Source organism: Rhinichthys klamathensis, unplaced genomic scaffold (assembly GCF_029890125.1).
Source record: "Rhinichthys klamathensis goyatoka isolate OS25496 unplaced genomic scaffold, OSU_Roscu_1.1 h1tg000006l_1, whole genome shotgun sequence".
Classification (NCBI taxonomy): Eukaryota; Metazoa; Chordata; class Actinopteri; order Cypriniformes; family Leuciscidae; genus Rhinichthys; species Rhinichthys klamathensis.
Window position 1 is genome coordinate 3,093,097 of NW_026606559.1, and position 27,446 is coordinate 3,120,542.

Sequence of the window (27,446 nt, forward strand, 5' to 3'; positions counted from 1 at the left end):
ATGTGTGATAGGAATTTTACGCTTTGCCTAATTTTTAAGTGGTTAACTCATTCTGGAGCTAATTAGAATATAACTTTTAACAATATTAATAGTTACTTCATAAATATTGTTTATTGTTAGATTATATTAACATATGCAATCTTTATGTTTCATCTACCATAACAAAAGTAATAGGGAGTATACAGCAAAAACTGTGCAGTAGTAAGCAAGCTAGTATTCGATTCTAAACATCAATCAAAAAAATAAAAACATATAACTAAGAAATTCTCAAATCTCCTACACTCTGGTGCAAAATTCAGGATTCTGTTTTCATAATAAGAACAAGGCAACACTTCATGTGATCTGTTTTCTTGATGTCACCCAGGAGGTGCTTCGCTGGACCTGAAAGCCTGTCCACCCAAAGCTGCAAAGTGGATCCTGGACATAACATGGCTCAACCTGGTGGAGCTGAGCAAACTGTGGCAGTTCTCTGACATTCTAGATCAGGTGTGTGGTCAGATACCTATACACTTAAAGGATCAGACACATCCACACATGGAACACATTTACACACATGCACACACATCTGTCGCTTTGAGTTCCCCTTCCTCATTAAATCCTTCTCACTGCTCACTCTTTGCAGTAAACATGTCAATATTTGATTCATCTGGTCGACACACACACACAGGCACAAATACATTCACGACCCCTCACACTGACGGCTGATTGGCAGGCCATGGCTGCCCGGGGGAACTTCATGCTCAATGCAGTGTGAAATGAGCTTACTTTGGCAAACTCTAAATCAATTACTTGTGGCTGAAAGAAATCAGATTAAAAGCCTTTTGTTTAATTAACCATTTCTAGAACACCACAACTACAGAAATACTGCTAATCCACACATAAGATTTCATAATACAATGTCATGAAACACCAGAAATCCATGCTTTCCGTATCATCATGTTTAGTCTTTGTCTTTAATAATTTAATTCCCAACCACTTCATTTTAGATGCTATGTAATATATATTGAAGGTTTAGTTCACGCAAAATTGAAACATTTCTAATCATTACTCATGCTCATGTTGTTTCAAACCTGTATGACTTTCTTTCTTCTGTGGAATATAAAAGAACATATTTCGAGAAATAATGGCTCAGTGTCTTTTTTTTCTTTTTCTTCAAACAATGGAAGTCAAATGGTAACCAAAATGGTTACCAAAATTTTAAATATAATATATGGGTCATTAAATAACATAAATTCATAAAATATGTATAAAGCTAATATTTGGCTTTTTTATCATCTAAAATGCTGTTTAAAATCGGTTTAGATTGAGTGTAGCACCCCGTAGAGTCGTAGAACATGAACACTTTCCAAAATGATTTCTTGTCAACTGTCCAAATAAGTACCAGATTCACTCACTTTTGTGTATACTTGCATTAACAGATTGGGCGTCATGAGAAACAGTGGAAGAGCTGGTTTGATCGAGAGGCACCTGAGGAAGAACCAATCCCAAATGCATATGACCAGGCTCTGGACTGTTTCAGACGGCTGCTCCTTATTCGATCCTGGTGTCCAGATAGAACCATTGCTCAGGTATAAATGAGCCCATTTCGAAGCCAGCGTATCCAGTGAAGCCATACAATTATTGGTTTTTTAATTTATTTTGTGAAAATCCTTACATTGCATTTTTTTTTCATCACAGAACCAAAACAAATTATTTTTGCATACAGAAATTGTAGTGTATTTTTGACAATTTTATGACAATTAATGCATTCATTACCATCTCAGTCTCATTATTATAATGCACAAAATGCATTCTTAGCTCATCACAATCTCATTACTGTTATCAGCAAAATAATGCAGAACAGAAGAATTCTGATTACAGCATGCCTATTTGCTATCAGGCTTATGTATGTGTGTAATATTTCTTGACCTTCTGGATATCATCACTTAGGCAAGGCGAGAATTGGTCCACTGTCCTTGCCAACTTTCGGCTTGCTCAGTTTGAGGCTTTAAAAAAGACAATTACCATTTAGAAATATCAATTTGACTGCACTGACACTATCAGATGTAAACAAAATTTGAACTGAATTTGAGCTGGATAATATTGTCTTCGGTAGAGCTGCCTTACAGCTGTTTTATAGTCATTTCATAATTGATACAATTCGCAACACTATTATTTACCTGCTTATTCCCGTGAAGCTGCTTTGAAACAATCTGTATTGGGTAAAGCGCTATAAAAAAAATGTGACTTGATTTTTAATTGCATCAGGCTAATTACTTGTTTTCCAATGTGTAATTGAAAGGCACGGAAGTACATCATGCACTCAATGGGGGAGAGATATGCTGAGGGAGTGATTCTGGATCTGGAGAAGACCTGGGAGGAGTCTGACCCACGCACTCCTCTCATCTGCTTCCTATCCATGGGTTCAGACCCAACAGACTCCATCATCGCCCTGGGCAAACGACAAAGAATTGAGACTCGTTACGTCTCAATGGGTCAGGGGCAGGAAGTTCATGCACGCAAACTTCTGCAGCAATCTATGGCTAATGTATGTTCATATTCATGCATTTTTAATGTTAAAATCCTTGTTTCTATCCCATCTTAATATGCAGAGATAACAATAAGCTAGCCATTCATGGATTGATTCCCCCAAAAGTGTCAACACAATTGCTCTGTTGTTCTGTTTGTTTGAGTATTTTGACAGCAGAATACAGTACATTAGCTCAGCCAACCATGATTTTGGGACCACATTATTTGTCTATTCTACTAATGGAAGAAAGGGGAGAGTTTGGGACGCATCTTTGAAAGAAGAGATTTTTGCAATTCCACTTGATGGCCTTCTTATCTCTCAGTATTTGTGCTCAATAAAGTCTATAAACCTGAATACTTTCTCTAAAACCAAATCTTATCTTTTTTTCCCCGCTATTAGGGAGGCTGGGCTTTACTTCAGAACTGTCATTTGGGTCTGGATTTTATGGATGAACTCATGGATACAGTCACGGAGACAGACAGCATTAATGACACCTTCAGACTGTGGATGACCACTGAGGTCCACAGACACTTTCCTATCACTCTCCTGCAGATGTCAATCAAATTCACCAATGAGCCTCCACAGGGACTGAAAGCCGGACTTAAAAGGACTTACGGAGGTGAGCCTGACCTCTCTGGATATTTAGTCTTTATTCGCCTGTCAGTTTTCTTTATGGACTTCACTCCATGTCAACTGCAGGCTGTTTTTTTATTTCCTGCCTATTTGAGATGAAAGACTGTACCATCACCTGAGGCTACTAATGGATTTGAAACATTTAGATGAATATTTAAAGAGGAGCCTCAATATTCCAATATCATGAAAAAAACAACTAGTGTGCTTTGTGTTACTGATAACGAAAGTCTTACAAATTGGTAATGCCTAATAATATCTTCCAGGTATCAGTCAGGATCTTCTAGATGTGAGTAACATGGTCCAATGGAGGCCCATGTTATATGGGGTGGCATTCCTCCATTCCACTGTCCAAGAGAGGCGAAAATATGGACCTTTGGGTTGGAACATCCCATATGAGTTCAACCAGGCAGATTTCAATGCAACCATACAGTTTGTCCAGAATCACCTGGATGATATGGACATCAAGAAGGTGAGAGTTGCATTATGGAGCAGCTGTGTTACTAGATCTTAATAATTAGCACAATTAAATCAGCCAAATACACCATAAACTCGTTTCAGAAAAGTTTTGTAAAGTTTATTTTGGCTAATCTGTTCTGTAATTATACACCTTGAATTATCCCACATAAACTTAAAGTAACCTATACTTGAGAGTCATTTTGAATTATATGGATTCTTGTCAAATGTCTTTATTATTAATGTACAGCATGAACATAACCTTTTCCACATCTGCGAGAAGGTCATTTTTACATAAAGTGTATGTCTATGATTTACACTGTCATCTTTGTCAAGGGTCTATGCAAAAAGTTGCCAAATAGACTCAGCACCTGGCATTTTAATTTGAATGAGTATTTTTACAGGGTGTGTCCTGGAACACTGTGCGCTACATGATCGGCGAGATCCAGTATGGCGGTAGGGTGACTGATGACTATGACAAGCGCCTCTTGAACACATTTGCGAAGGTGTGGTTCAATGAGAACATGTTCAGCCCTGATTTCTACTTCTACAAAGCCTACTGCATTCCCAGATGCAATAATGTGGATCAGTATCTCCAATATGTTCAGGTGAGATAGAAGACTGCTCAGTCAGTCTCTTTGGAATCAGTAGCTACTATTTGTTCTACAGGTTTTGTCTCTTGAGATGGAGGTGAGAAATTGAGGTGAGACTGTGTTGACAATTGTCTGTGTAGACAATGGTGGTTTATTACAACACTGTGGGCTGTTCCCTATCGGTCAGTCACTACAACGTAGGTCAGACTGACCAATAGGAATCTCGCTAGAGAGGCCAATCTACTTCGAGTGAAACTAAAACAAGCCAATGCACATTGGCATGCAATCATTTGCATCAGCTGCGCGTCCTCGTCAGCGCGGGTATTTAACAGCAGCTGTTATGATTGCACGCTAGCTTTTTGCTTCGGAGCCAAACCCTTCATGTTTAATCCTACAGAGTGTGACTACGAGCCTCTTCTTTGGACCTCTCCTTCCCGGTGCGGGCGTTACAGCACGGCAGCGCGAACAGTCGTCTTTTTCTCTCTCCTGTCTGTGGTATTGAGCAAAACCAAAAAGCTGTTGTAACAGCTGGTAAGGTGCGCCGTACGAGCGCTCAAAAGCTGTTTTCACAGCTGGTAAGACAGCGAGAGAGAGAGAGAGAGATCGCGCACAGACAGGTGCACATTCCTGTCTGTGTTCGCAGTGACTGTTCCCCTGCGTGTTTCAGCACCAGTGAGAGCAGTCCCTAAAAGAGCTTACACAAATAGAGAGCGTCTTTTAAAAAGAAAAAGATGACTTTCTATTTGTGTGTTTCTGGATGCGGTCGTTACCTGGGCTCACAGGATGGTCACAAACGCTGCCTCGTGTGTCTGGGCATTGAACACGCTGAGGCAGCGTTTGTGGATGAGTCATGTACCCATTGTGGGAAGATGACCATCGCGGAGCTACGGTCGAGACTCCTGTTCCTGCAAAGGGGCGGAGTCCCCGTGCCTCTGCCTCGTTCCAATCCTCCTCAGAGGGTTGCTTCGGGCGGGGGCGCGGGTGACCTGAGGATCACGGTGAGCGCGTCTCCTTCGGGGAACCAACCCCCTAGGAGCCCTCACCCCTCTCATGCTCCGCAGCCAGTTGAGCTTCCATTGGAGAAAGCTGGACCATCCTCGAGGTGTGTACCGGTTGTCTCCTTTGGGGCTCCCAGTGACCAGATGTCGATCGCTGCATCGGAGGGTGGGTCAGACTTCTCTGCGGACGACGACTCGGCACCGCTGCCTCCTTCGGGGGTGCCAGCGGTGCCTGAGACGGACCCGGAGATGATGGCCATGCTCTCCCGGGCCGCCAAGGGGGTCGGGCTCGTGTGGAATCCTCCACCGTGTCCCGAACCCTCGAGGTTGGATGATTGGTATCTCGGGGTGGCGCGCGCTGGTTCTCAGCAACCCACCCCAGTGCCTTTCTTCCCGGAAGTGCATGAGGAGCTTACGGGAACGTGGACGGCACCTTTTACTGCCAGAAACCGTTCCGGTGGCTCCTCCTCCCTCACCACCCTTGATGGCGGGGCAGCTAAGGGATACACGCGCATCCCGCCAGTGGAACGGGCCGTTGCTATGCAACTGTGCCCTAACTCCACTTGGCGTGGAGAACCGTGTCTCCCTTCCCGGGCCTGTAAGTACTCGTCGGATTTAACCGGCAAGGCTTACAAGGCCTGTGGGGAAGCTGCCTCTGCCATGCACGCCATGGCGTTGCTGCAGGTCCATCAGGCCAAGGCACTGAAGGACCTGCACGAGGGTGGTCATGATCCCCAAGTTCTTCAGGAACTTCGCATCGCGACGGACCTCGCGCTTCGTGCGACGAAGGTGACCGCGCGGTCGGTGGGTCGTGCGATGTCCACCATGGTGGTCCAGGAACGCCATCTCTGGCTGTGTCTGGCTGACATGAGGGAGTCTGACAAACTCCGGTTTCTCAACTCCCCTGTGTCCCAGACCGGCCTCTTCGGCGACGCGGTCGAGAACTTCGCCCAGCAGTTCTCGGCTGTACAAAAGCAGACGGAGGCCATCAAACACATCCTGCCGCGGCGGCCAGCTGCTGCCTCCACCCCGCCGCCCGCGGCATCTCAGTCTGCTCGTCGCCGAGGGCGTCCGCCTGCGTCTGCCCCTGCTCCCGTGCCGCAGCAGCAGCCTCCACCTAAGCGGCGCCGTGGAGCCAGTCGCAGGCAGGGCGCCCCGCCCGTCCAGGCCCCCGCCAAGAGGGGCGGCAAAGCCAGGGGTAAGCGGCCCTAGGACGGGCGACCCGGAGATGGAAGGGACTGCTCTCCAGGAGACGATGACTGCATCGCTCCCTCCCCCGGAAGAGGGCCGGGTGGAAAATCCTGTGTTTCGTTTTGTTTGTGTTCCGCCGCTGGCCTTAAAACCAGCGGTACCCAAAATTTCAATAAAAGAGCAGTTTCTACCATCTCTGGGTCCGAAGAGGACCCGGAGAGCAGTGGGGGGACAGAATCCTCACCACTCTCATCCGCTCTCTCTGTCGCCAGTGAGCAGCAGTGTGCAGTTCGAGAACGCCACCGAGCCGCCTCCTGCACCTCCTGCCCCGTGGAACCAGGTAAGTGCTGCACAGCACACACAGACCCTGCTACGGGCCGCCTCCCAGAGAGAGCCTCCCGAGCCGCGTCCCTGTATTCCACCTCGCTGCCCCACTCCGGGTACGCCTACAGTCCCTTTGGTCCCGCTTGCACGGTCTCTGAGAGCCTGGTTAGCGCTCCCCAGTCCGTCTCGCTGGCTCATTCGGACCATCAGGCTCGGCTATGCGATTCAGTTCGCCCGGCGTCCCCCCAAGTTTCGGGCCATCCACTCCACTACAGTGAGAGCAGCCGATGCCCATGTCTTGCGTGCGGAGATCGCAGTCCTACTGGCGAAGGACGCGATAGAGCCGGTCCCTCCAGCCGATATGAGGTCAGGGCACTACAGTCCCTACTTCATTGTACCCAAGAAAGGTGGTACTGTTCGGACGCTCTTGCTTACCGCTCCGCGCTTTGCTCTATCGCTTTTATATTTTTATATTTTATCTCCTTTTATCACCTAATTTTAACTTCAGCTAATCAGCACAGTGCTCAAACGCTTGGATTACTACAAAAAAGCAGAATTCTTTTATTCAACCAGCCTCCCACTGCTTACATTCCGGGGAAGAAAACACAACTGCCTACATTCTAAAGGATAAGAGAAAATGCCTCTTCTGGAATCTACTTGCTGCACTAACTGCCAGAGACTTTTACAAAGGATTGCAGTTCTTGAAACAAAGTTACTTGTGGGACCACCAAACCAGACGGAACACACAACAGAGCTTCATCATGGACGCCCTCAGCATACAGCCGGTGAGTCCCATGAATCTAGTCCTCCTCGACAGGCCATACTGAGTGTAGAGAAACAAGCCGATCGACTTACAAATCGATGGCACAAACAGGGAGCGAGACCCAAAGGCACTCGAGACATCAGATTGTCACGAGCATCATATATTGCCGCAGTAGCATCCTCTACCCCAGATACGGCTTTGACAAGGATTGCAAACACTTGTCTCCTACCACCGCCTATACATCTTGAGAACAGATTTGAAGTATTAATGAATGAGGAATCCCTGAATGTGATGAATGTGATCGAACACAGACTGAACCAGCCAGTAGCTAACACTGCTAACTGGCGCTCAAGGTCGAGCAGACAGCGGCACTCAGCTCAGAGCGCAGCCGAGCACAGGACTCTGATAGTGGGTGACTCCATAATCAGAAACATTACTAGCAGGGACACAACTACGTGCTGCCTTCCACAAGCAACGACTTCCGATGTAAACAGGGAACTTGAGAACATTCTGACGAAACATAAGACTGCAAATCGACTCATCATTCATGTGGGGAAAAATGATATTCATAAAGAGCAGTCAGAACTCCTTAAGAAGGATTTCAATGAACTTTTTGAAACACTTAAAAGACTGAAAGTACAACCATTCATCAGTGGACCACTACCAGCAAGAGGAACAAACAGGTTTTCACGGCTGCTTGGGCTCAACACATGGCTGCAAAAAACCTGCAATATAAAAGGAGTAAACTTCATTGACAACTTCAATCTTTTCTGGAGTCAGAGGCAACTGTTTCAACAGGATGGGCTCCACCCAAACAAACTTGGTTCAAGAGTGCTAAAGGACAACATCTACTTCTCTCTCAATCATCCTTCTGCAGTGTGTGCCAATCCACTCAACCTGAATGGCACACACACACCTGGACACAGTATGAATGACCACAGGACTTCATTTCAGCACGTGGATGGACATGCGGTTGACATATCACACAAGGACAATGATAACACCACTCAGCCAAAACAGCCTCTGCTCACGGACACAATCTCAGCTGAGCCCTGCCCACAGAGCTCACCACAGACAGACTGTGACATACTGGAACTGCTCCAAGTTTCAGCTCCCAAGGACGACTTGTTAGAAAACCAGGACAGCATTTTACAGCCTCCAATAACACCAGAGAAACAGCCCCCTCCAGCCTCTACCCTCTCACCAGACACGTTATCCCTATCTCCAGCATCTCCACAGCATCTTCTGTGCTTCTCAGAGAAAATGGAAAAACTGGTGTTTGCTGGAACCAAACTATCTGCAAGCCCCCAGACATCAACCAAAAAACGGCAGGCCCCAAAACCACGAAAGCCTGCGGGCCCAGCTCGCTCTCCGCTTGTGAGAGCTCTTCGGCCTCTGCAAAAACGCCAGGGCTCACACCCTCCTCTATCGGCTCGAGGTGAACCAAAAACAACTGATACCAGCTCTCAGTGATATGTGCCGGGTGCCCGCTATGAAAACAGTAACTTTCTCAAATGTTTACATAACAAGCGGGAACCCAGTGTGCCTGTATCTTTCTCTATTGCTGTTCGATTACATGATAGAAAGTCTAAGGCCTTCAAAAGCCGTACAGCAAACCCATCTAATCTGGTGCCTATTACACGCCAAACTAAGACAAAAGTAACAAAAAGTAAGACTGTTAAGTTAGCACTATTAAACATCCGCTCACTTAAAAATAAATCACTTCTAGTCAATGACTTAATAACCACATACAACCTGGATTTTATGCTTCTAAATGAAACTTGGCTAGAAGACAGCTGCAGTTCAACAGTCCTCAATGAAACAGCCCCTCCTAACTTTACTTTTATGAGTGTCTGCAGAGCGGGTAAGAGAGGCGGGGGCTTAGCTGCTCTTTTTAAAGATGTCTATCAATGTAAGCAAACATCATTTGGTAACTACCCCTCTTTTGAATATCTGGGTATTGTATTAAAAGGGGCCCCACGCATTTTACTTATCATTATTTACAGGCCTCCAAAATACTCTCCAGCCTTTGCTGAGGACTTTACAGAACTGTTATCAACAATTTCCTCAGAGTTTGACTGTTTTGCCATTGCTGGAGATTTTAACATTCACATAGATAATGCAGAAAACAATATGGCAAAAGAAATCAAAACTGTTTTAAAAACTTTTGATCTGATTCAGCATGTACATGGACCCACACACAATCGTGGACACACTCTAGATTTACTTATCAGTAAGGGTTTAAACATCTCATCGATTGTTATTAAGGATGTAGCACTGTCTGATCATTTCTGTATTTTCTTTGATATATTGATCTCTCCTGCCATTGAAACTAGATCTGTGTCTGTCAAGAAGAGATGCTTAAATGAGAACACTAGTGTGCTATTTATGAAGGCCATATCTTTAAAACCAAGCATATCTGCTGACTCTGTTGATTTTCTCCTTGATTCTTTTAACTCAAAGGTTAAAGATGTAATAGATTATATTGCTCCTGTGAAAGTCAGGAAGAGTGGTAGACAAAAAGCACCTTGGAGAAACTCAACAGCTGTGCAAAATATGAAAAGAACATGCAGAAAAACAGCGCATGTGGCGGAAGACAAAACTTGTAGTCCATTATAACATCTATAAAGACAGCATCCATGCTTTTAATATTGAACTAGGCAAAGCTAGACAGACTTTCTTCTCAAATATTATAAACAGCAACTTAAACAACACACGCACTCTTTTTGCTACTGTAGAGAGACTGACAAACCCCCCAAGCCAGATTCCCAGTGAAATGCTCTCAGACAGCAAGTGCAGTGAGTTTGCTTCTTTCTTCTCTGAGAAAATCAATAATATCAGAAAGGTGATCAGCTCATCCTTGAGTTGCACTGGGGTCAGACAGATCAGACCACAACCTGAGAAAGTAGTTACTATGTCTGTTTTCGAAGAAATTGATGGCAAAATTTTGGAAGAAACCGTACAACACCTTAAAACATCAACCTGCGCCTTTGACGCACTTCCCACATCTTTCTTCAAAAGTGTGTTAAACAGTTTAGAAGCAGATCTCTGTGCATCTGTGCATCAGGGATCTGTGCCAATGCATTGATGAAGTCAACGGTTGGATGTGCCAAAACTTTCTTCAGTTAAACAAAGACAAAACTGAAGTCATTGCGTTTGGAAACAAAGATGAAGTTCTCAAGGTGAATGCATACCTTGACGCTAGGGGTCTAACAACTAAAAATCAAGTCAGGAATCTTGGTGTGTCTCTAGAGTCAGACCTTAGTTTCAGTAGTCATGTCAAAGCAATAACTAAATCAGCATACTATCATCTGAAAAATATTGCAAGAATTAGATGCTTTGTTTCCAATCAAGACTTAGAGAAACTTGTGCATGCTTTTATCACCAGCAGGGTGGATTATTGTAATGGACTCCTCACTGGCCTTCCTAAAAAGACCATAAGACAGTTGCAGCTCATACAGAACGCTGCTGCCAGGATTCTGAGCAGAACCAGAAAATTTGAACACATCACACCAGTCCTCAGGTCTCTACACTGGCTCCCAGTTACATTTAGGATTGATTTTAAAGTATTATTACTGGTATATAAATCATTCAATGGCCTAGGACCTCAATATATTGCAGATATGCTCACTGAATATAAACCAAACAGATCACTCAGATCATTAGGATCACATCAGCTAGAAATACCAAGGGTTCGCTCTAAGCATGGAGAGTCTGCTTTTAGCTATTATGCCAGCCGCAGCTGGAACCAGCTTCCAGAGGAGATCAGATGTGCTCCTACAGTAGTTACATTCAAATCCAGACTCAAAACACATCTGTTTAGTTATGCATTTACTGAATGAGCACTGTGCCACTGTTCGTCCGACTGTTTTTACTGTACTTTATTTTTTATTCTAAACTGTTTTAATTATTCTTATTTGTTTTGATTATTGTAATTTCTTCTATGTAAAGCACTTTGAATTACCATTGTGTATGAAATGTGCTATATAAATAAACTTGCCTTGCCTTGCCTTGCCTTGCCTTGGGTTACGACCGATCTTGGATCTGCGAGTTTTGAATCGGAGCCTCCACAAGCTACCGTTCAAAATGCTCACGCAGAGACGCATTTTCGGATGCATCCGTCCCCAAGATTGGTTTGCAGCGATCGACCTGAAGGACGCGTACTTTCATGTCTCGATTCTTCCTCGACACAGGCCGTTTCTGCGCTTTGCGTTCGAGGGTCGAGCATATCAGTACAAGGTCCTGCCCTTCGGGCTGTCCCTGTCTCCCCGTGTCTTCACGAAAGTCACGGAGGGGGCCCTTGTTCCCATGAGAGAACAGGGCGTTCGCCTCCTCAACTATCTCGACGACTGGCTTATACTAGCACACTCTCGAGATCAGTTATGCGAACACAGGGACCTCGTGCTCACGCACCTCAGCCAGTTGGGCCTTCAGGTCAACTGGGAAAAGAGCAAACTCGCCCCTGTGCAGAGGATCTCTTTTCTCGGTATGGAGTTGGATTCGGTCGCACAGACAGCGCGCCTCACAGAGCAGCGCGCTCAGTCGGTGCTGAACTGCTTGAACACGTTCAAAGGCAGGACAGCGGTCCCACTGAAATTTTTTCAGAGGCTCCTGGGGCATATGGCAGCGGCAGCAGCGGTAACTCCGCTCGGCTTGCTTCATATGAGACCGCTTCAGCACTGGCTTCACGGCCGAGTCCCGAGATGGGCGTGGCATCACGGCACTCACCGGGTGGCAATCACACCGGCCTGCCGCCAGACCTTCAGCCCGTGGTCAGACCTCTCGTTCCTTCGGGCAGGAGTCCCCTTGGAACAGGTCTCCAGGCATGCTGTGGTATTCACAGATGCCTCTGCCACCGGCTGGGGTGCCACGTACAACGGGCATGCAGTGTCAGGGGTGTGGACGGCTCCCCAACTGCATTGGCACATCAATTGCCTCGAGTTGCTAGCAGTACATCTCGCTCTGAGCCGCTTGAAAAGGTCGCTACAGGGCAGGGACGTACTGGTCCGTACGGACAACACAGCGACCGTTGCGTACATCAACCGACAAGGTGGTCTACGCTCCCGTCGCATGTCGCAACTCGCCCGCCATCTCCTCCTCTGGAGTCAGAAGCGTCTGAGGTCGCTTCGAGCCATGTATGTCCCTGGCGTGCTCAACCGTGTGGCCGACGAGCTATCACGAGCTGTGCTTCCGGGAGAATGGCGACTCCACCCCCAGGTGGTTCAGCTGATCTGGAGAGAGTTCGGAGAGGCTCAGGTAGACCTGTTTGCCTCTTCAGAGACCTCCCACTGCCAGCTGTTTTACTCCCTGACCGAGGGAACACTCGGCACGGACGCACTGGCACACAGCTGGCCCCGGGGCCTACGCAAATATGCGTTTCCCCCAGTGAGCCTACTTGCACAGACACTGTGCAAAGTCAGGGAGGACGAGGAGCAGGTCCTTCTGGTGGCTCCCTATTGGCCCACCCGGACTTGGTTCCCAGAACTCATGCTCCTTGGGACAGTCCCTCCCTGGCCCATTCCTCTGAGGAAGGATTTTCTGACTCAGAGACGGGGCACCCTATGGCACCCGCGTCCAGACCTCTGGAAACTCCATGTCTGGTCCCTGGACGGGACGCGGAGGTTCTAGGTGACTTACCCCCTGAGGTACTTAACACCATCACTTCAGCACGGGCGCCGTCCACGAGACGTGTTTACGCCCTGAAGTGGAACCTGTTCGTCGAGTGGTGTTCTTCTCGCCGAGAAGACCCCCGGAGATGTTCGATAGGGTCTGTGCTTTCCTTCTTGCAGCAAGGGTTGGAGCGAAGGCTGTCTCCCTCCACCCTCAAAGTACATGCTGCCGCTATGTCAGCTTATCACGACCACTTAGATGGCAAAACAGTGGGGAAGCACGACCTGGTCGTCAGGTTTCTTAGGGGGGCGAGACGATTAAATCCTCCTCGACCCCCCTCCATACCCTCTTGGGATCTTTCCCTGGTGCTTCGAGCACTTCAGGATGTTCCCTTTGAGCCTCTGCAGTCAGTAGACTTAAAGCTTCTTTCCATGAAGACTTTGCTACTGGTTGCACTGGCCTCTGTCAAGAGGGTAGGAGACCTGCACGCATTTTCGGTCGACGAATCGTGCCTAGAGTTCGGGCCGGGTGACAACCATGTGGTACTAAGACCCCGGCCTGGCTATGTGCCCAAGGTTCCTACCACTCCCTTCAAAGACCAGGTAGTGAACCTGCAAGCGCTGCCTTTGGAGGAGGCAGACCCAGCCCTGGCTTTGCTCTGTCCCGTTCGCGCTCTGCGTATGTACGTGGACAGAACTCAAAGCATCAGGACCTCAGACCAGCTCTTTGTCTGTTACGGAGGCCAGCAGAGGGGAAAGGCTGTCTCCAAGCAGAGGATGGCCCACTGGATAGTGGATGCCATCGCCTTGGCTTACCAAGCTCAAGGCGTGCCCTGCCCGCTCAGGTTGCATGCACACTCCACGAGAGGCGTCGCATCCTCCTGGGCGCTGGCACGTGGCTCCTCGCTAACAGATATCTGTAGAGCTGCGGGCTGGGCGACACCTAACACGTTCGCTAGATATTATAGCCTACGTGTAGAGCCGGTCTCCTCCCGTGTTCTCACCCTAAACGGGTAGAAGCACCGAGAGGCCCGGCTCTGTCGGCTTGCTGCACCCTACTGTGCACCCTTATTGCTCCAGAGTGAAAAACTTGTTGAGTCCTCCAAAAACCCCTCGGCCCGGACATGGCGGAGCGTCCAGGTGCCAGGCCTTTATCCGCTGAATCCTTGAGAACCGGATCTGGGCTGGGTTCCATATGTGTGACCCTACGGGGATCCCATATGTGTATATTTTCCACGGCTGCTCCTAACGGAAGCCCGTGTCTTTCCCTTGGGCTAAGTCACCCACTATCTCATATGTAGTACAGCCTTCGGGCTAGTCCATATGTATTCCCCACATAACTCCTTGAAGTAAGTGGCTTCCGCAGCGTCCTCCTTCCTAACTGAAGGGCACGCTTTCCCAGTGTTATCCAATAATCTCACTGTATGGGTTATTACGGAACAACAGTGACAGATACACTCTGTGTGTAGCCTCCTCCTATCGTCCTTCTAGGCAAGAAGGTGTAGAGGCTTGCATGGGGCGCTGGATGGGGTGCAGCAGCTGTGGCGCTTTGGTAGGGATTCCTATTGGTCAGTCTGACCTACGTTGTAGTGACTGACCGATAGGGAACGTCTCGGTTACATATGGTAACCCTCGTTCCCTGAGGGAGGGAACGGAGACGTAGGTCCCGTCGCCACATCTGCTGCCGCCCGCTGGGGCGGCCAGCTTTTTCAGGTTTGGCTCCTCAGCAAAAAACTAGCGTGCAATCATAACAGCTGCTGTTAAATACCCGCGCTGACGAGGACGCGCAGCTGATGCAAATGATTGCATGCCAATGTGCATTGGCTTGTTTTAGTTTCACTCGAAGTAGATTGGCCTCTCTAGCGAGATTCCTATTGGTCAGTCTGACCTACGTCTCCGTTCCCTCCCTCAGGGAACGAGGGTTACCATATGTAACCGAGACGTTACTTGGTCAAGATTCACAGCAGGGTGACTCCAATTAACATTTACAATAAAATCTGCCAATACTGAGTAGTACTAATACTTACTTTAAAAAACAACAACATTAAAATACTAAAATGATACCAAGTAATGTAATAAATTGATCCAAGCAGAAACAAATTCACTGCACCTCCTCAAGAGATAAATTATGCAACAGCTTTACAATTATAAGCTGTTAATGTAAATTTCAAGTGCTTTTTTTTTTTTTACAAAGGTGTTCATTTCAGCTTTAGTGAAAGTTCTTATTTTCTTCTCTCTCAGAGGTCTCTGGCAAATGTGCAGTAAATGGTACCACTATAAAGACCATCACCCCCCTATGAGTTGGTGTGAACATAACAGTAATTAATATTCAAGTCGCATCTGGCACAGTTTGTGCATGCTGACAGAAAGTAAACTATCTGAAGACCAAAAGAAAAGTAAAAAAAAAATATATATATATATATTAGGGCTGTCAAATGATTAATCGTGATTAATCACATCCAAAATAAAAGTTTTTTTTACATAATATATGTGGGTGCACTGTGTATAATTATTTTATATATATAAATACACACACATGCTTGTATATATTTAAGAAATATGTTCATGTATATACTGTATATAGATTTATATATAATTTATATTATATATAAATATAAATATTTTATATATAAATAATATTTTTTTCTTAAATATACATGCATGTGTGTGTATTTATATATACAAAATAATTATACACAGTGCACCCACATATATTATGTAAAAAAAACTTTTATTTTGGATGTGATTAATCACGATTAATCATTTGACAGCCCTAATATATATATATATATATATATATATAATTAATTACAAAATAAAAACAATGAGAACAGAAAAAAGGCCAATCTTTCGTCAACTGTAATGTAACAAACACAGAGAATAAAGCTGATTCATCAGGCATGAAAATAGTGCAGCTCAATCAAAGCCACATATATACACCACTTCATAATAGCCATTCCAGTGCCAAGAGGAACATAACCAGCCTCTCACTGGCCTTATTCCTGTTGTACATTAAAGCTTAAAGCCAGTGAGTCATGTAAAGCAGTGGTGTCCTCGTGAGAGAAATAGTACAGCTGCAAGCAGAGTACGGCTGATCTTCATTCTGTCTGAGCTGATTGTGATGGATGTTTTTAGTCCCAACTCACAGCAGGATGATTCTCTCAGACATGGTCTCTTCGAGTCGGTCTGTGCACTCACAGCGTACACGCCACAGCTTTGTTCAGTATGTAACATGCAATGAGCTTATCGCTATTAGTTAATGAAACCACTCACAAAAGCTCCTGAAGAAACATGTGAGACATTTTGCTTCAAAAAAAGAATAAAGGAAATAAATAAAGAAATAGCTTTCGTTCAGCTGTTCAGTATAAAATCTCTAAGCACATGTTGTTTACAGGAAGCTTTTGATGAATTATGATGAATGAGCGTGTAATGCGAAATGACTTGTATTGCTGGTACACAACGCTGTATGCATGTGTGGATCAACTAATAAGCATCTTTAATGATGATTGCTCATCAAAAAGGAAGAGATGTGGGAAAGCATTCATCCATTTATCAAAACTGATGCAATATGCTTTAGCTTTCCTAGCTAATGAGAGTGAGCTCTCATAATGGTTGTTTATATCATGTGAAAATTGATCGCAAGACACTGATCACTTTATTTTTAGAATATTTAAATTTAGAATCCAAACATGCAACTTTATACGCTAGTATTTGCATCTATTTGATTTTATTCAAATAATCATATATTCAAAAGGAAATTATTATAATGGCTTAGAATCAGCAAAAACATGTTAATTCTGAAAAAAATTAATCTGTTTAAAAGTATGAACATGGTTATAAAATGGCTTTTTTAAAACAAGCCAGATTCAGTTAGTTAAAATGAATGAGATTTAAACTAGTTTGATTTATTAATGATAAATATATAAGCCTATAGTTATTTTGTTTTTATTGTGTATTTAATGTTTTCAGTTTATTAGTGCTATTGCAGAAATCAGAAATATGTCAAGTCAAGTCACCTTTATTTATAGGGCTTTTTACAATACAGATTGTTTCAAAAAGAGTTTACAGTGATTAACAGGAAGATAATGCAACAAAGTTTGTTTCGGCTGTATAGCAGATCTAGAAGAGAATAGTGTCATAGTCCAGCTTAAGTAAGTTCAGAGTTGGTTCATTTCTGTTGTAAAAAAGTTATTAATTGCGTTAATTTATTTATACAGCAGCTCTGGAGAAAACAGTGATGTCATCGTCCAGTTCAGTTCTCATATAATGGTGTCAATGCAGGCAGATCAATATTATTGTTGAATATTAAGTGTCCCCAACTAAGCAAGCCAAAGCCGACTTTGGCAAGGAACCAAAACTTTATCAGGTGACAGAATGGAGAATCCAGTTCTCCTCTGGCCAACGAACGAACAGTGTATGATTATGATTCAGGCAGAATTAGAAGTCAGATTGGATCAGAACATTCAGAATATTTATCCAGTTCCATCTGGTTGAAGATCGGAGTCATCACACCGGTATGGAGACGGGTTTGTTGAGGATCAGTGCCGATGGCTGTCGTGTCGATGAGGACTTCACGGGAGAGTCTAGTTGACACTTCAGGGATGTGTTGTGGTCGTGTCTAGGCTCAGGTCCTCCATCTGATCTGGATACGGCCCGGACTCGGCTGACTACAGTAAACCTCGGGATAAACAGAGAGACTAATATTAGCGCAGATGCCATTCTTCTTATGATGTAATGAGTACATCGGGTGTTAAAGGAAGTGTCCCCTGTTCCGGCTGAAAACCTTGACATGGTCTTTGAAAATACATCTCGTATTTAGCGTTAATGTCCTCAATGGAACATGGCCAGCCTTGTTTCTAGTATTTACTCTCATTTACCACAGCCACGTTCTGCATTTACATTTTACATTTAGCTGACGCTTTTATCCAAAGCGACTTACAATTGCTATATATGTCAGAGGTCGCACGCCTCTGGAGCAACTAGGGGTTAAGTGTCTTGCTCAAGGACACATTGGTGTCTCACAGTGGATTCGAACCCAGGTCTCTCACACCAAAGGCATGTGTCTTATCCACTGCGCCATCACCACCGTTCTGTAATTTGTTTTATACATTAAGGTTTTGCATGCATGACTGAATCATGCCTTTGTGGATAATCTCCAGATATTATAAACAAATATTTTAAAGGAATATTTTGGCTTTAATACAAGTCAAGCACAAACGCATTTGTGGCATGATGTTGCTGACCACGGAAATGATTTGACTTACAAGAAGTAAATGGTTAACTTGAGGATTTAAAAGGAGAAATGTGGACTTTTTCCCCACCTGTTTAAATTTAGAGTCCTATTCCTTTTCTTGTATCATTGTGAATCATAAAAGTTTACCAGCTTTACATAGTCATGACAATCGCATTAATGTTCATACCAATGTGCCTTGCTTTAACTGAGGGACAAATGAAAATAATACTCTTTGATGACCAATATGGTTCTGTAAGCAACATCATGACTCATACTGAACCCAGAACATTCCTTTATCTGGGACTAAGATTATTATTTTTTTGTCTCCTGAAGGGTCTCCCCACATATGACACCCCTGAGGTGTTCGGCCTCCACCCAAATGCAGACATCACCTACCAAAGCAAACTTGCCAAGGACGTACTAGACACTATCCTGAGTATCCAACCAAAGGACAGCTCCAGTGGGAGCGGTGAGACCAGGGAGGTGATTGTGGGTCGGCTAGCAGATGACATGCTGGAGAAACTGCCTCCAGATTTTGTCCCATTTGAGGTAAAGCTTCAGACTGGGCAACAATGATGCAGCAAAATGTTGTATGGTTGATAGAGAAAACTCAAAACCAAAGGGAGCAAATGGCCTTTGCTGTCTAGAGCTCGAGTCCTGTGGGGACATTCTCAGGGTTGACGGATGGTGTTGAGGTCACAGATGCCTGTGCTAATGCATTTTTTTTTTGGAACTTAGAAATGTTTTAAAACCCAACTTCAGTTGCTTATGAAACATATAGGCAGTAATTTGCTGCTACTCCCCTCTGATTGTTCGCCAATTAACAAGGCAGCAGGAAAAAAAAAGTGCCTTAGGGTGAAAGAGGGCTTTTTGCTTTCATTATCTCTCACAGCGGACTGCAGAGAAGCAGATTTGTCTCAATCATGAGCTTTCCTAAAATATTTAAAGCCCATGCCCTGCTTTCTGGCAATTTTGAAACTCTATTAATCATAACAATAGCGCCAAAAAGAGCGACTTTCTACATGTAAATAAAACATTGTGCTCTCTGCACCTACCGTCCTGTTTACCCAGATGTGAAATGTGCTGCCAATTATGTCATGATGCACTTTACATTAAGCTATCACCACACATAGAAAGCTGGCAGTAAACTGCAATTCATTGAAAAGAGTGTTTTTGTACATTTTCGGTTGTTCATAGCAGCAGGAAATCAGGTAATTGATGGAGAAGAGTTTTACAACTGCGGTATAAAAAAGCACGTTTGGCATTTAAGAGAGCTGATTTGGCTGTCTAGATAATGGTGGTGAAGCAGTAGAGTATGTCAGATTTCAGTAGTCTGTAGCCTAGTGCTCAGAGGACACAAAATGAGGAGTTGCGCCCATGCAAACTGTGTCAATGCTAATATTTGTCACTGTCTCCTTTACTTGATTAACAATAAAAAATAATACAGATAGTGCAAACTAATAAATGACACAATCATAAATTCAAACTGCATCATTTATCCAGGTCAGAGAGAGATTGATGAGCATGGGTCCCCTTCAGCCCATGAACATTTTCCTGCGGCAGGAGATTGATCGCATGCAGAGAGTGATTGTTCTGGTCAGGAACACGCTGAGTGACCTGAAGTTGGCCATCGACGGAACCATCATTATGAGCGAGAACCTGCGAGACGCACTGGACTGCATGTATGACGCCCGAATACCCGCACGCTGGAAAAAGGTTAGAGGCCATTGCCTGCCTTTTATGTGTCAAATGTGTAGGACATACAATGTACACACCAAAAACACAAACCCTGTTGGGAAGAGTTTTTAAACAAATTATTTACGACCCAAAGTAGCTAGTGTAGATATAAATGTCCTGATTAATTTCATTAATGTTCACTCATGGTGTATATACCAATTAGACTATTTAACTACACTCTTTAGCATATATCATAACATACGATTTTGGAGCTAGTTTTGTATAATGCATTTTGAAATCAACACAGTATCATACTTATGTTCCCATATAGTTTCCCTTATTTAGTTAATGAAATTATATATTGTAATGATTGTCCTGGAAACTGTATTGCTAATCTCTTATGAGCTGTGATGAGATAGTTATTGGATCTAAGGACCAGTGCGTCATCTTGAATGTGAAAAATCAAACCCAGAGGTGCAGGGCTCAAGTTTCTTAAACACCTCGTCAGCTCACCTGCAGCAAAACAGCTTCATTTAACTCTGCTTTTCAAATGCTACTCAAGCTGAACTAATCATGAGCTAATTGAAAATGCCTGCTGAATAACAATCAGGCTGTAACTTACCTTGCATCTGCACACGTGTGTTTATATGTGAATTTATAATGCCTGTTTGTGCGTATATATGCCCAGTTTTGTACTTTTACACTGTGTAGGCCTATCCAAAGTGTATGGTATTTTTGTCTCAAGCTAAACGTATGAAACAGACGTTTCCTTGGAACACAAAAAGAAAAATTTTGAGGAAAATGTATGTTTTCCTGACAAACTGCAAAAAGGACAAAAACCATCACAATAAAAGAACCATAAAAGTAGTCCATTTGACAATATAGACTATATTCCAAATATTCTGAAGCTATACAACAGCATTCTGTGCTGAACAGGCAGAAATTTAAGTTGTTATTCACTATAAATCTTTCCCACAGTTGTTATCATGTCCAATCTGTCTTGATCCAAAGATATTGACTATTAAAATCTTCACACAAAGAGCTCTTTTACTTTATGGTGTTTTTTAGTCATTAGTGCTTGACAGCCCAGGGCAGGGTGAAAACCCTATCCTGTGTGTATCTGTGTGTGTCAGCTCAACGCATTCTCATCCTTTGGCATCGTATAGGTGACGCCATATGACATTTCGTCGAAATCTTACGCACATGGCATCCTTTAGCGTCAATATAACACGCACTGTTATGGGTAGGTTTAGGTCTGGGGTAGGGTTACGGTTATGACGCCTTGGGATCTGCGTCTCATATTCACGCTAAACGATGCCATGTGCGTTGGATTTAGACGAGCGTCACCTGTATGACGCCTTGGGTTCTGCGTCTCATATTGATGCTAAAGGATGCCATGTGCGTAAGATTTCAACGAAATGTCCAAAGCGTCACATGTATGACGCCAAAGGATGAGAACGGGCTGGTCAGCTGGAGTTCAACCATCAGCCATATGCCTCAAGCATCCCTCTAAGATCTGGATTTGCTAAGTGTCACTCTGTCTTTGTACGTGTTAACTGTGGTTCTGCTCAGCTGACCTTCTGCCTGTGTGTGTGTCTGTATGTATGCAGGCCTCCTGGGCTTCTACCACATTGGGGTTTTGGTTCACAGAGTTGCTGGAGCGTAACCGGCAGTTCCACTCATGGATTTTTGAGGGACGACCCAACTGCTTTTGGATGACAGGCTTCTTCAACCCACAGGGCTTCCTGACAGCTATGAGACAGGTGGGTAACATGAACACTTCTGCTTAACGTACACTTGTACTCATTTCCCTCCTGATCTGTTGATCTGATTGTTTTTCCTCAACAACAAGTTTTAATTTTGTCCTTTAGGAGTTAGATGTTAACCCTTTAAAGCCTAGAGTATCTTTTTATGTTGATATGCAAATGTCTAAGGCCTTCAAATTATCAACAAAACTTTGCTAAACAACCTGTTGTACACTACTACATGCCTGCTACCCTCTGATAGTTTATACATGTTTCACAATTAAAAGACCTTTTAGTTAATTCTAAAAAACGGTATACAAACAGTGATTTTTATAAAGTAAACGTAAGAATAATTTTGAAACTGTTAGTAATATTTCAAGATAAACATTTACGGGAAGCAACTTGGGTTTATTTGATTATCCATAAATCATGTTTCAGAAAAAAAACATGTTAAAATTGTCTTTCAAATATGATGCATCATGATTTTGAGGAACGTTTATTTGTGCATACATATTTTAATCATCATTGTATAACAGTGCATTATATGTTTTGCCCCCCACCATAAAAATTACAGATCATTAAGCATTTAAAATGTCATCGTAATAAGTCATATTATTGGGAGATAAAGAGTGACCTATTTATATGAATTTTATGTAATATTCTGCATTACTGTTATAAAAAAATCTCATTGATTTACATTATCAGCTATCAGAATTTCATCTTACTTTTTGGCCATATAAATATCAGCAACTGCACTAACTGCATCTTTTCACTCAGTTTGGGCCTCACTATATCATATGAGCCAATAAAGCCTGATGTATCAAAAATGATACTAAGCAAAAAAAACACCTATGCAAACTTTAAAAATATATATTTTGTCTAAAGGCTGAATAAACTGTTCCGGTTAAAACAGTTTGGGCTGTGAGGGAACTGCTCAGTGGGGTGCATTCTAGCTAATGCCTTGGGGGTAAACAGCTTGCATGAAACAGGATTCTTTTAATTAATATTGGGCACCCATCCTGTTTTCTGTTCTCAGCTGTGTTTCTGTGCCAACACCTGCAGCTCTGAGAATAAACTTAAGGGAAAGAACCCAGACGCTTCATTGCAGGCAAAACTAAAAATGGCTGATTTTTTTTTAAAATATAATTATTTTTATTTATTTATCAAAGTATAGATCTGTCGCTTTAATTGAAGGCCAGGGAGCCATGTTTAACTTGGTTTGAGTTGAATAACGATATACGTTGTGTGAATTATATTGAATTACTTATACTATATATTTTTATATAGACTTGCAGTTTTTTTTTCAATTATATTATATTAAATTATAATTATATATAGCAGATCTACTCATAAATCATGTCTCTAACTCAACAGGAGATCACTCGTGCTAACAAGGGGTGGGCGTTGGACCGAATGGTTCTGTGTAATGAAGTTACTAAATGGATGAAGGATGACATCACGCAGCCTCCTTCAGAGGGGGTGTATGTCTATGGCCTCTACCTGGAAGGGGCCGGCTGGGACCGCAGGAACTGCAAGCTCATTGATTCCAAACCCAAAGTACTGTTCGAGATGATGCCTGTGGTCAGGATGTACGCAGAGAACAATGGTGAGTTTTATATATAAACAAAATACTTTAAGAATGCTTTAAGAATACCTCAATACTTTAAAATGCAAAGACAAACAGCAAACATTTGGTAAAACTGGAAGGGAAACATTTCAAATAAAGGAGTAGAACAACAAACTGCCATTTACAACTGATGGATAACCTTCTGATGTTCCATCGGAAATAAACTACAAGAAAGAGATGAAAAATAAAAGTGGGATGTTGTGTGGCACACTTTTGTGGACCCAAGTTCAAAGTCTGTCACGTCAACTACATGATTAATCTCCAATATACAGTTGTTGGTTGAAGAATAATCCTAGATTACCACCTATAACTAGCCGATTCTAACTATATTTGGCTGAAATAGTAGAATGCTACTGAATGCTAGAGCATTATTTTCAGCATGCTAGAGCAGTTTCCCCCAACCCTGTTCCTGGAGGCACACCGACAGTAGACATTTTAGATATCTCCCTTGCCTGTGTTTGATTAGGAAGAGTTTGAAAATGTGTAGTGTTGGCGTGTCTCCAGGAACAGGGTTGGGAAACACTGTGCTAAAGATATAAACTTTTTGGTAATACTTTACTTGAAGGGGTGTGCATAAGACAGACATGACACCTTCATAATCATGACATGACACAATGGCCTCATGACAGCCAATGTCAAAACCAACCACCTGACAGTTTAATGTAATGTTAACCTAAGTGGTTTCTTAAGTTTGATAATTAATCTGCTATGTCATGGTTATGACATATTTATGACAGGTTGTGTTGTCTCAGTAGTGTCAAGTTGTCATGACAAAGACACTGACAGGTTATGATGTTATTGGTTTATGTCAAGTTGTCATGACAAAGACACTGACAGATAATGACGTATTGGTTTATGTCAAGGTGTCATTACCAAGACATCTCAAACAATGTCATATTTGCATTAAAAATGTCATAATTGAGCGAATGACACTTAATGACAGTTGTCATAAACATGCATGAAACCTCCTTCATATTCATGACATGTGTCATGTCATGATTATGAAGGTGTCATGTCAGTCTTATGCACACCCCTTCACGTGAAGAGTTACCGTGATATAAACTCAATTGCAAGAAAAAAAGTAAAATGAAGTGTAGCAATTACTTTACTTTTTATTCCGTGGTGGAAACAATCTTCCATAGATGTGTTTCACGTTGCATTCATTTTGTTTTTGAACATAATCGTAATCTTTCCTCAGGTGTCAAAGATGTTCGCTTGTACTCAAGTCCAATATATAAGAAACCTGTTCGAACTGACCTGAACTATATCGCAGCTGTTGACCTGAAAACCAGTCAGCCTCCAGAATACTGGATCCTGAGAGGAGTGGCCCTGCTGTGTGATGTCAAATAATCATCTTTTAAAATGATTATATACAAATGTGCCCTGATGGCTTTCTGATCTTTTTCTGTATTTTTACCGATGTTTACCCTGAGCATCTGAATAAAACATGTACAGCTTTCAATTACACCACACATACAATTCTAAGAACCGCAGCAAGAGCCTTGACATCTAAACCTGTGAATCCATCTTAAATATTGTCTAGTCACACATCGTCATATAGTTTTCTGAGTGCCTCTCAAGACCATCTGCTGTGTCTCGTCTTTAAATGCATAAACCTGTGGATTAAAGGCCAAATGTAAGCCTGCTGCTTAACAGCCCAGCTGAAGTGTATTCATGCTTGTCCTGCAGTAAACAGTCATGTGTATTTTTCATCTCCGACAAAGAGACATGGGCTGTGTCCAAAATCACGTTTCCACATATGATAAAAGAAGTATGTCCAAATTCACAGTACTCATAAAAAAGTAAACAAAGTACCCGGATGACCTACTACTTCAGGCGAGATCCTAAATTGTGCATACGATTGACACTTTACTATCCTATGATTAGGCCACGGGAGAGAATTTTATAATAGCAACTGATGCTAGTAGGTCACATAAGTATGGATTACATTCATACTACACACATTCATACTGTATAGAGTGTAGGCTACTTTTTTAGCACTCACAAAGTAAGTACTTTAAAATAAGTACCTACTCAAGAAAGTATTTTTGGATGCAGCCATTGTCCATATATCCATATAATTCTTCACAGTAACCGACTTTTTTTTGTGTGTGTCAAATGTCATTCTAGAACAGAAAAGAAAACATCAAGCATGTTTGAAACACAGGCCTGTACAACAAAGTTGAACAAACTCGTGATTGGGTTGGATTATTGCAAGTTGACAAAATTAAATACATTTGTAATTATTTCTCAAGAAAATTACATTCAGAAACATGAAGACAATGCGATTCTCTTCTCTTGAGAGCATGAACAACTTCGCTAATGATGAAGAGAATTTTATGAATATGAATAATTCAAACTTTTTTAAAAAAGATCATTCTAATTAAAATAGCTATATATATATATATATATATATACAAAGCATCATAAATATTGTTATTAGATGTTACACCAACTCTAAAGCAGATAAAGGCAAAGTACAAAAAATATCATTCAAAGTGGAACAAATTAAATCAGCAGATGGAAATCTACATCCCTTGAATTATAAAGAATCTAATTTTGTCCATCTCTAAAAATAAAGCATAGTTCTCTAAACTCTTTTAATTTGAAATGTCAGAGACAGGAAGTGCTTCAGAGATGTCACTGTGATCACAGCTGCTTGGTTCAAGTTACTAAAGCTTTGTGGAACAGGTCCCAGGAAAATGGAATACAAAAATGTAAGACATTTTCATTGTTTGCTGTTTGTAAAGATGTTTTAAAAGTTTGATTTTTATTAAAAATTCTCGAAATAAATGGTCTTGTACAGCTCTTTTATCTTGTCATTGAAATTTAATTTCATAAAATCAGTTTAAGTCAACATCTTGTGACTCAGGGTGGTATAGCACTGTCGGTTTACAGCGAAGAGGTCCTTGCTTTGAGTCCCGGCAGACCCAGGGTGCCTTTCTGTTGGTATTTATGCTCCAGTTTCCCCCACACTTCCCCCAACTGTCCAGGCTGTTTCCCTGCTTATGGTCTGAGATCCCCGTGACCTTAGATCAATGAGATCCATCTATTTTCTGTCCTGAACTGGCTCTAAACTTTTTCAAAGACATAGCCACATCAAGACCTCATTCATTTATCCAACTACAACTAAACAATTAATACATTAAAGGGGTAAATATAAAGTTCAAACAATCTACCTGTAGTGCTGTTTCAGATGATATTTCATCCACTTGGGACAATAATGCAACAGAGAAAATGTACAAACACCTCTCAGGGCTTGACGATAGTGGTCCAGCACCAATTCACATAGATCGCGCACGGAGGTTGCAAAGAGCAACTAAACAGTGCACTTGTTTTTTATGAAATACATAAAGGGAAATATTTTCATTATGAATGAAAACATGACAGACATACAAACATAGAATACTATATTACATTCACAACTGGCGCTACTGTCCAAAGCTACATCTATATGCCAATGGTGTCAATATGTCACACGTATCATGCACAGCATGTCAGTGACACAACACAGAAAAGTTTAAGTACTAGCTTATTCCTGTATTCTGTAATATGCACTACAATATATCAAACCTTTGTCAATCATAAAAATAAAGATGCCCTCAAAAAAGACAAGTACATATAAAGTTTAATGAAGTTTTTACAAAAGAAAAAGAAAAAAATGGTGTTAAAACATCAAAACACTTTTTGTTATATTTGATTTTCTTACAAAATAATTGCTACCATATTTACAGTACCCTGTGCACAAACCCTGCCTATGAGATACGGTAGAAATGGTATCACTTTCAATACATCCAATATTTCGTGCATCTAAAGACTAGGCGCAATGATTTACAAATGTCTATTTTATTCCCATTTTGTGGATGTCTGCAGTTCATTGCATGTGTTGTATGATTCATGGCATTACATTCCCCTGGGATAAAGACCGGCTCATCTCAGTGTGGACGAAGTATGTTTTGAGCTCTCCTTTCCCTTTCACATTTATAATTCCTCTGCATGTGCACATGTAGCCTAACGTCTGCAAGATACGGCTCGTCTCTTCTGTAACCTGCAAACACATACACAAAGGAATTAAATGTATTAATGGGTCA

At 42.6% G+C, this 27,446-nt stretch overlaps 2 protein-coding genes and 1 long non-coding RNA gene across 3 annotated transcripts in view; 2 read left to right on the top strand and 1 right to left on the bottom strand.

Annotated features, from left to right (window-relative positions):
- The window catches only part of dnah5 (dynein, axonemal, heavy chain 5), a 171,460-nt gene extending 146,347 nt beyond the window's left edge, over positions 1-25,113 (top strand). Inside the window, exons 70-80 of the mRNA XM_056257650.1 lie at positions 365-486; positions 1,419-1,568; positions 2,282-2,527; positions 2,909-3,128; positions 3,406-3,611; positions 4,000-4,203; positions 18,640-18,855; positions 19,810-20,022; positions 21,594-21,746; positions 23,103-23,334; positions 24,554-25,113. Of these exons, the coding sequence (XP_056113625.1) occupies positions 365-486; positions 1,419-1,568; positions 2,282-2,527; positions 2,909-3,128; positions 3,406-3,611; positions 4,000-4,203; positions 18,640-18,855; positions 19,810-20,022; positions 21,594-21,746; positions 23,103-23,334; positions 24,554-24,705 (2,114 nt within the window). The 3' untranslated portion in view covers positions 24,706-25,113. The remainder of the gene's footprint in view (positions 1-364; positions 487-1,418; positions 1,569-2,281; positions 2,528-2,908; positions 3,129-3,405; positions 3,612-3,999; positions 4,204-18,639; positions 18,856-19,809; positions 20,023-21,593; positions 21,747-23,102; positions 23,335-24,553) is intronic.
- A 659-nt stretch (positions 25,114-25,772) lies between these two features.
- On the top strand, positions 25,773-26,164 carry LOC130090014 (uncharacterized). The gene is made up of 2 exons (XR_008807624.1): positions 25,773-25,832; positions 25,876-26,164. It is a non-coding gene; the product is annotated as an uncharacterized LOC130090014 (long non-coding RNA).
- An 801-nt stretch (positions 26,165-26,965) lies between these two features.
- adcy2a (adenylate cyclase 2a) overlaps positions 26,966-27,446 on the bottom strand; it is a 179,729-nt gene continuing 179,248 nt past the window's right edge. Inside the window, exon 25 of the mRNA XM_056257663.1 lies at positions 26,966-27,403. Within this exon, the coding sequence (XP_056113638.1) occupies positions 27,251-27,403 (153 nt within the window). The 3' untranslated portion in view covers positions 26,966-27,250. The remainder of the gene's footprint in view (positions 27,404-27,446) is intronic.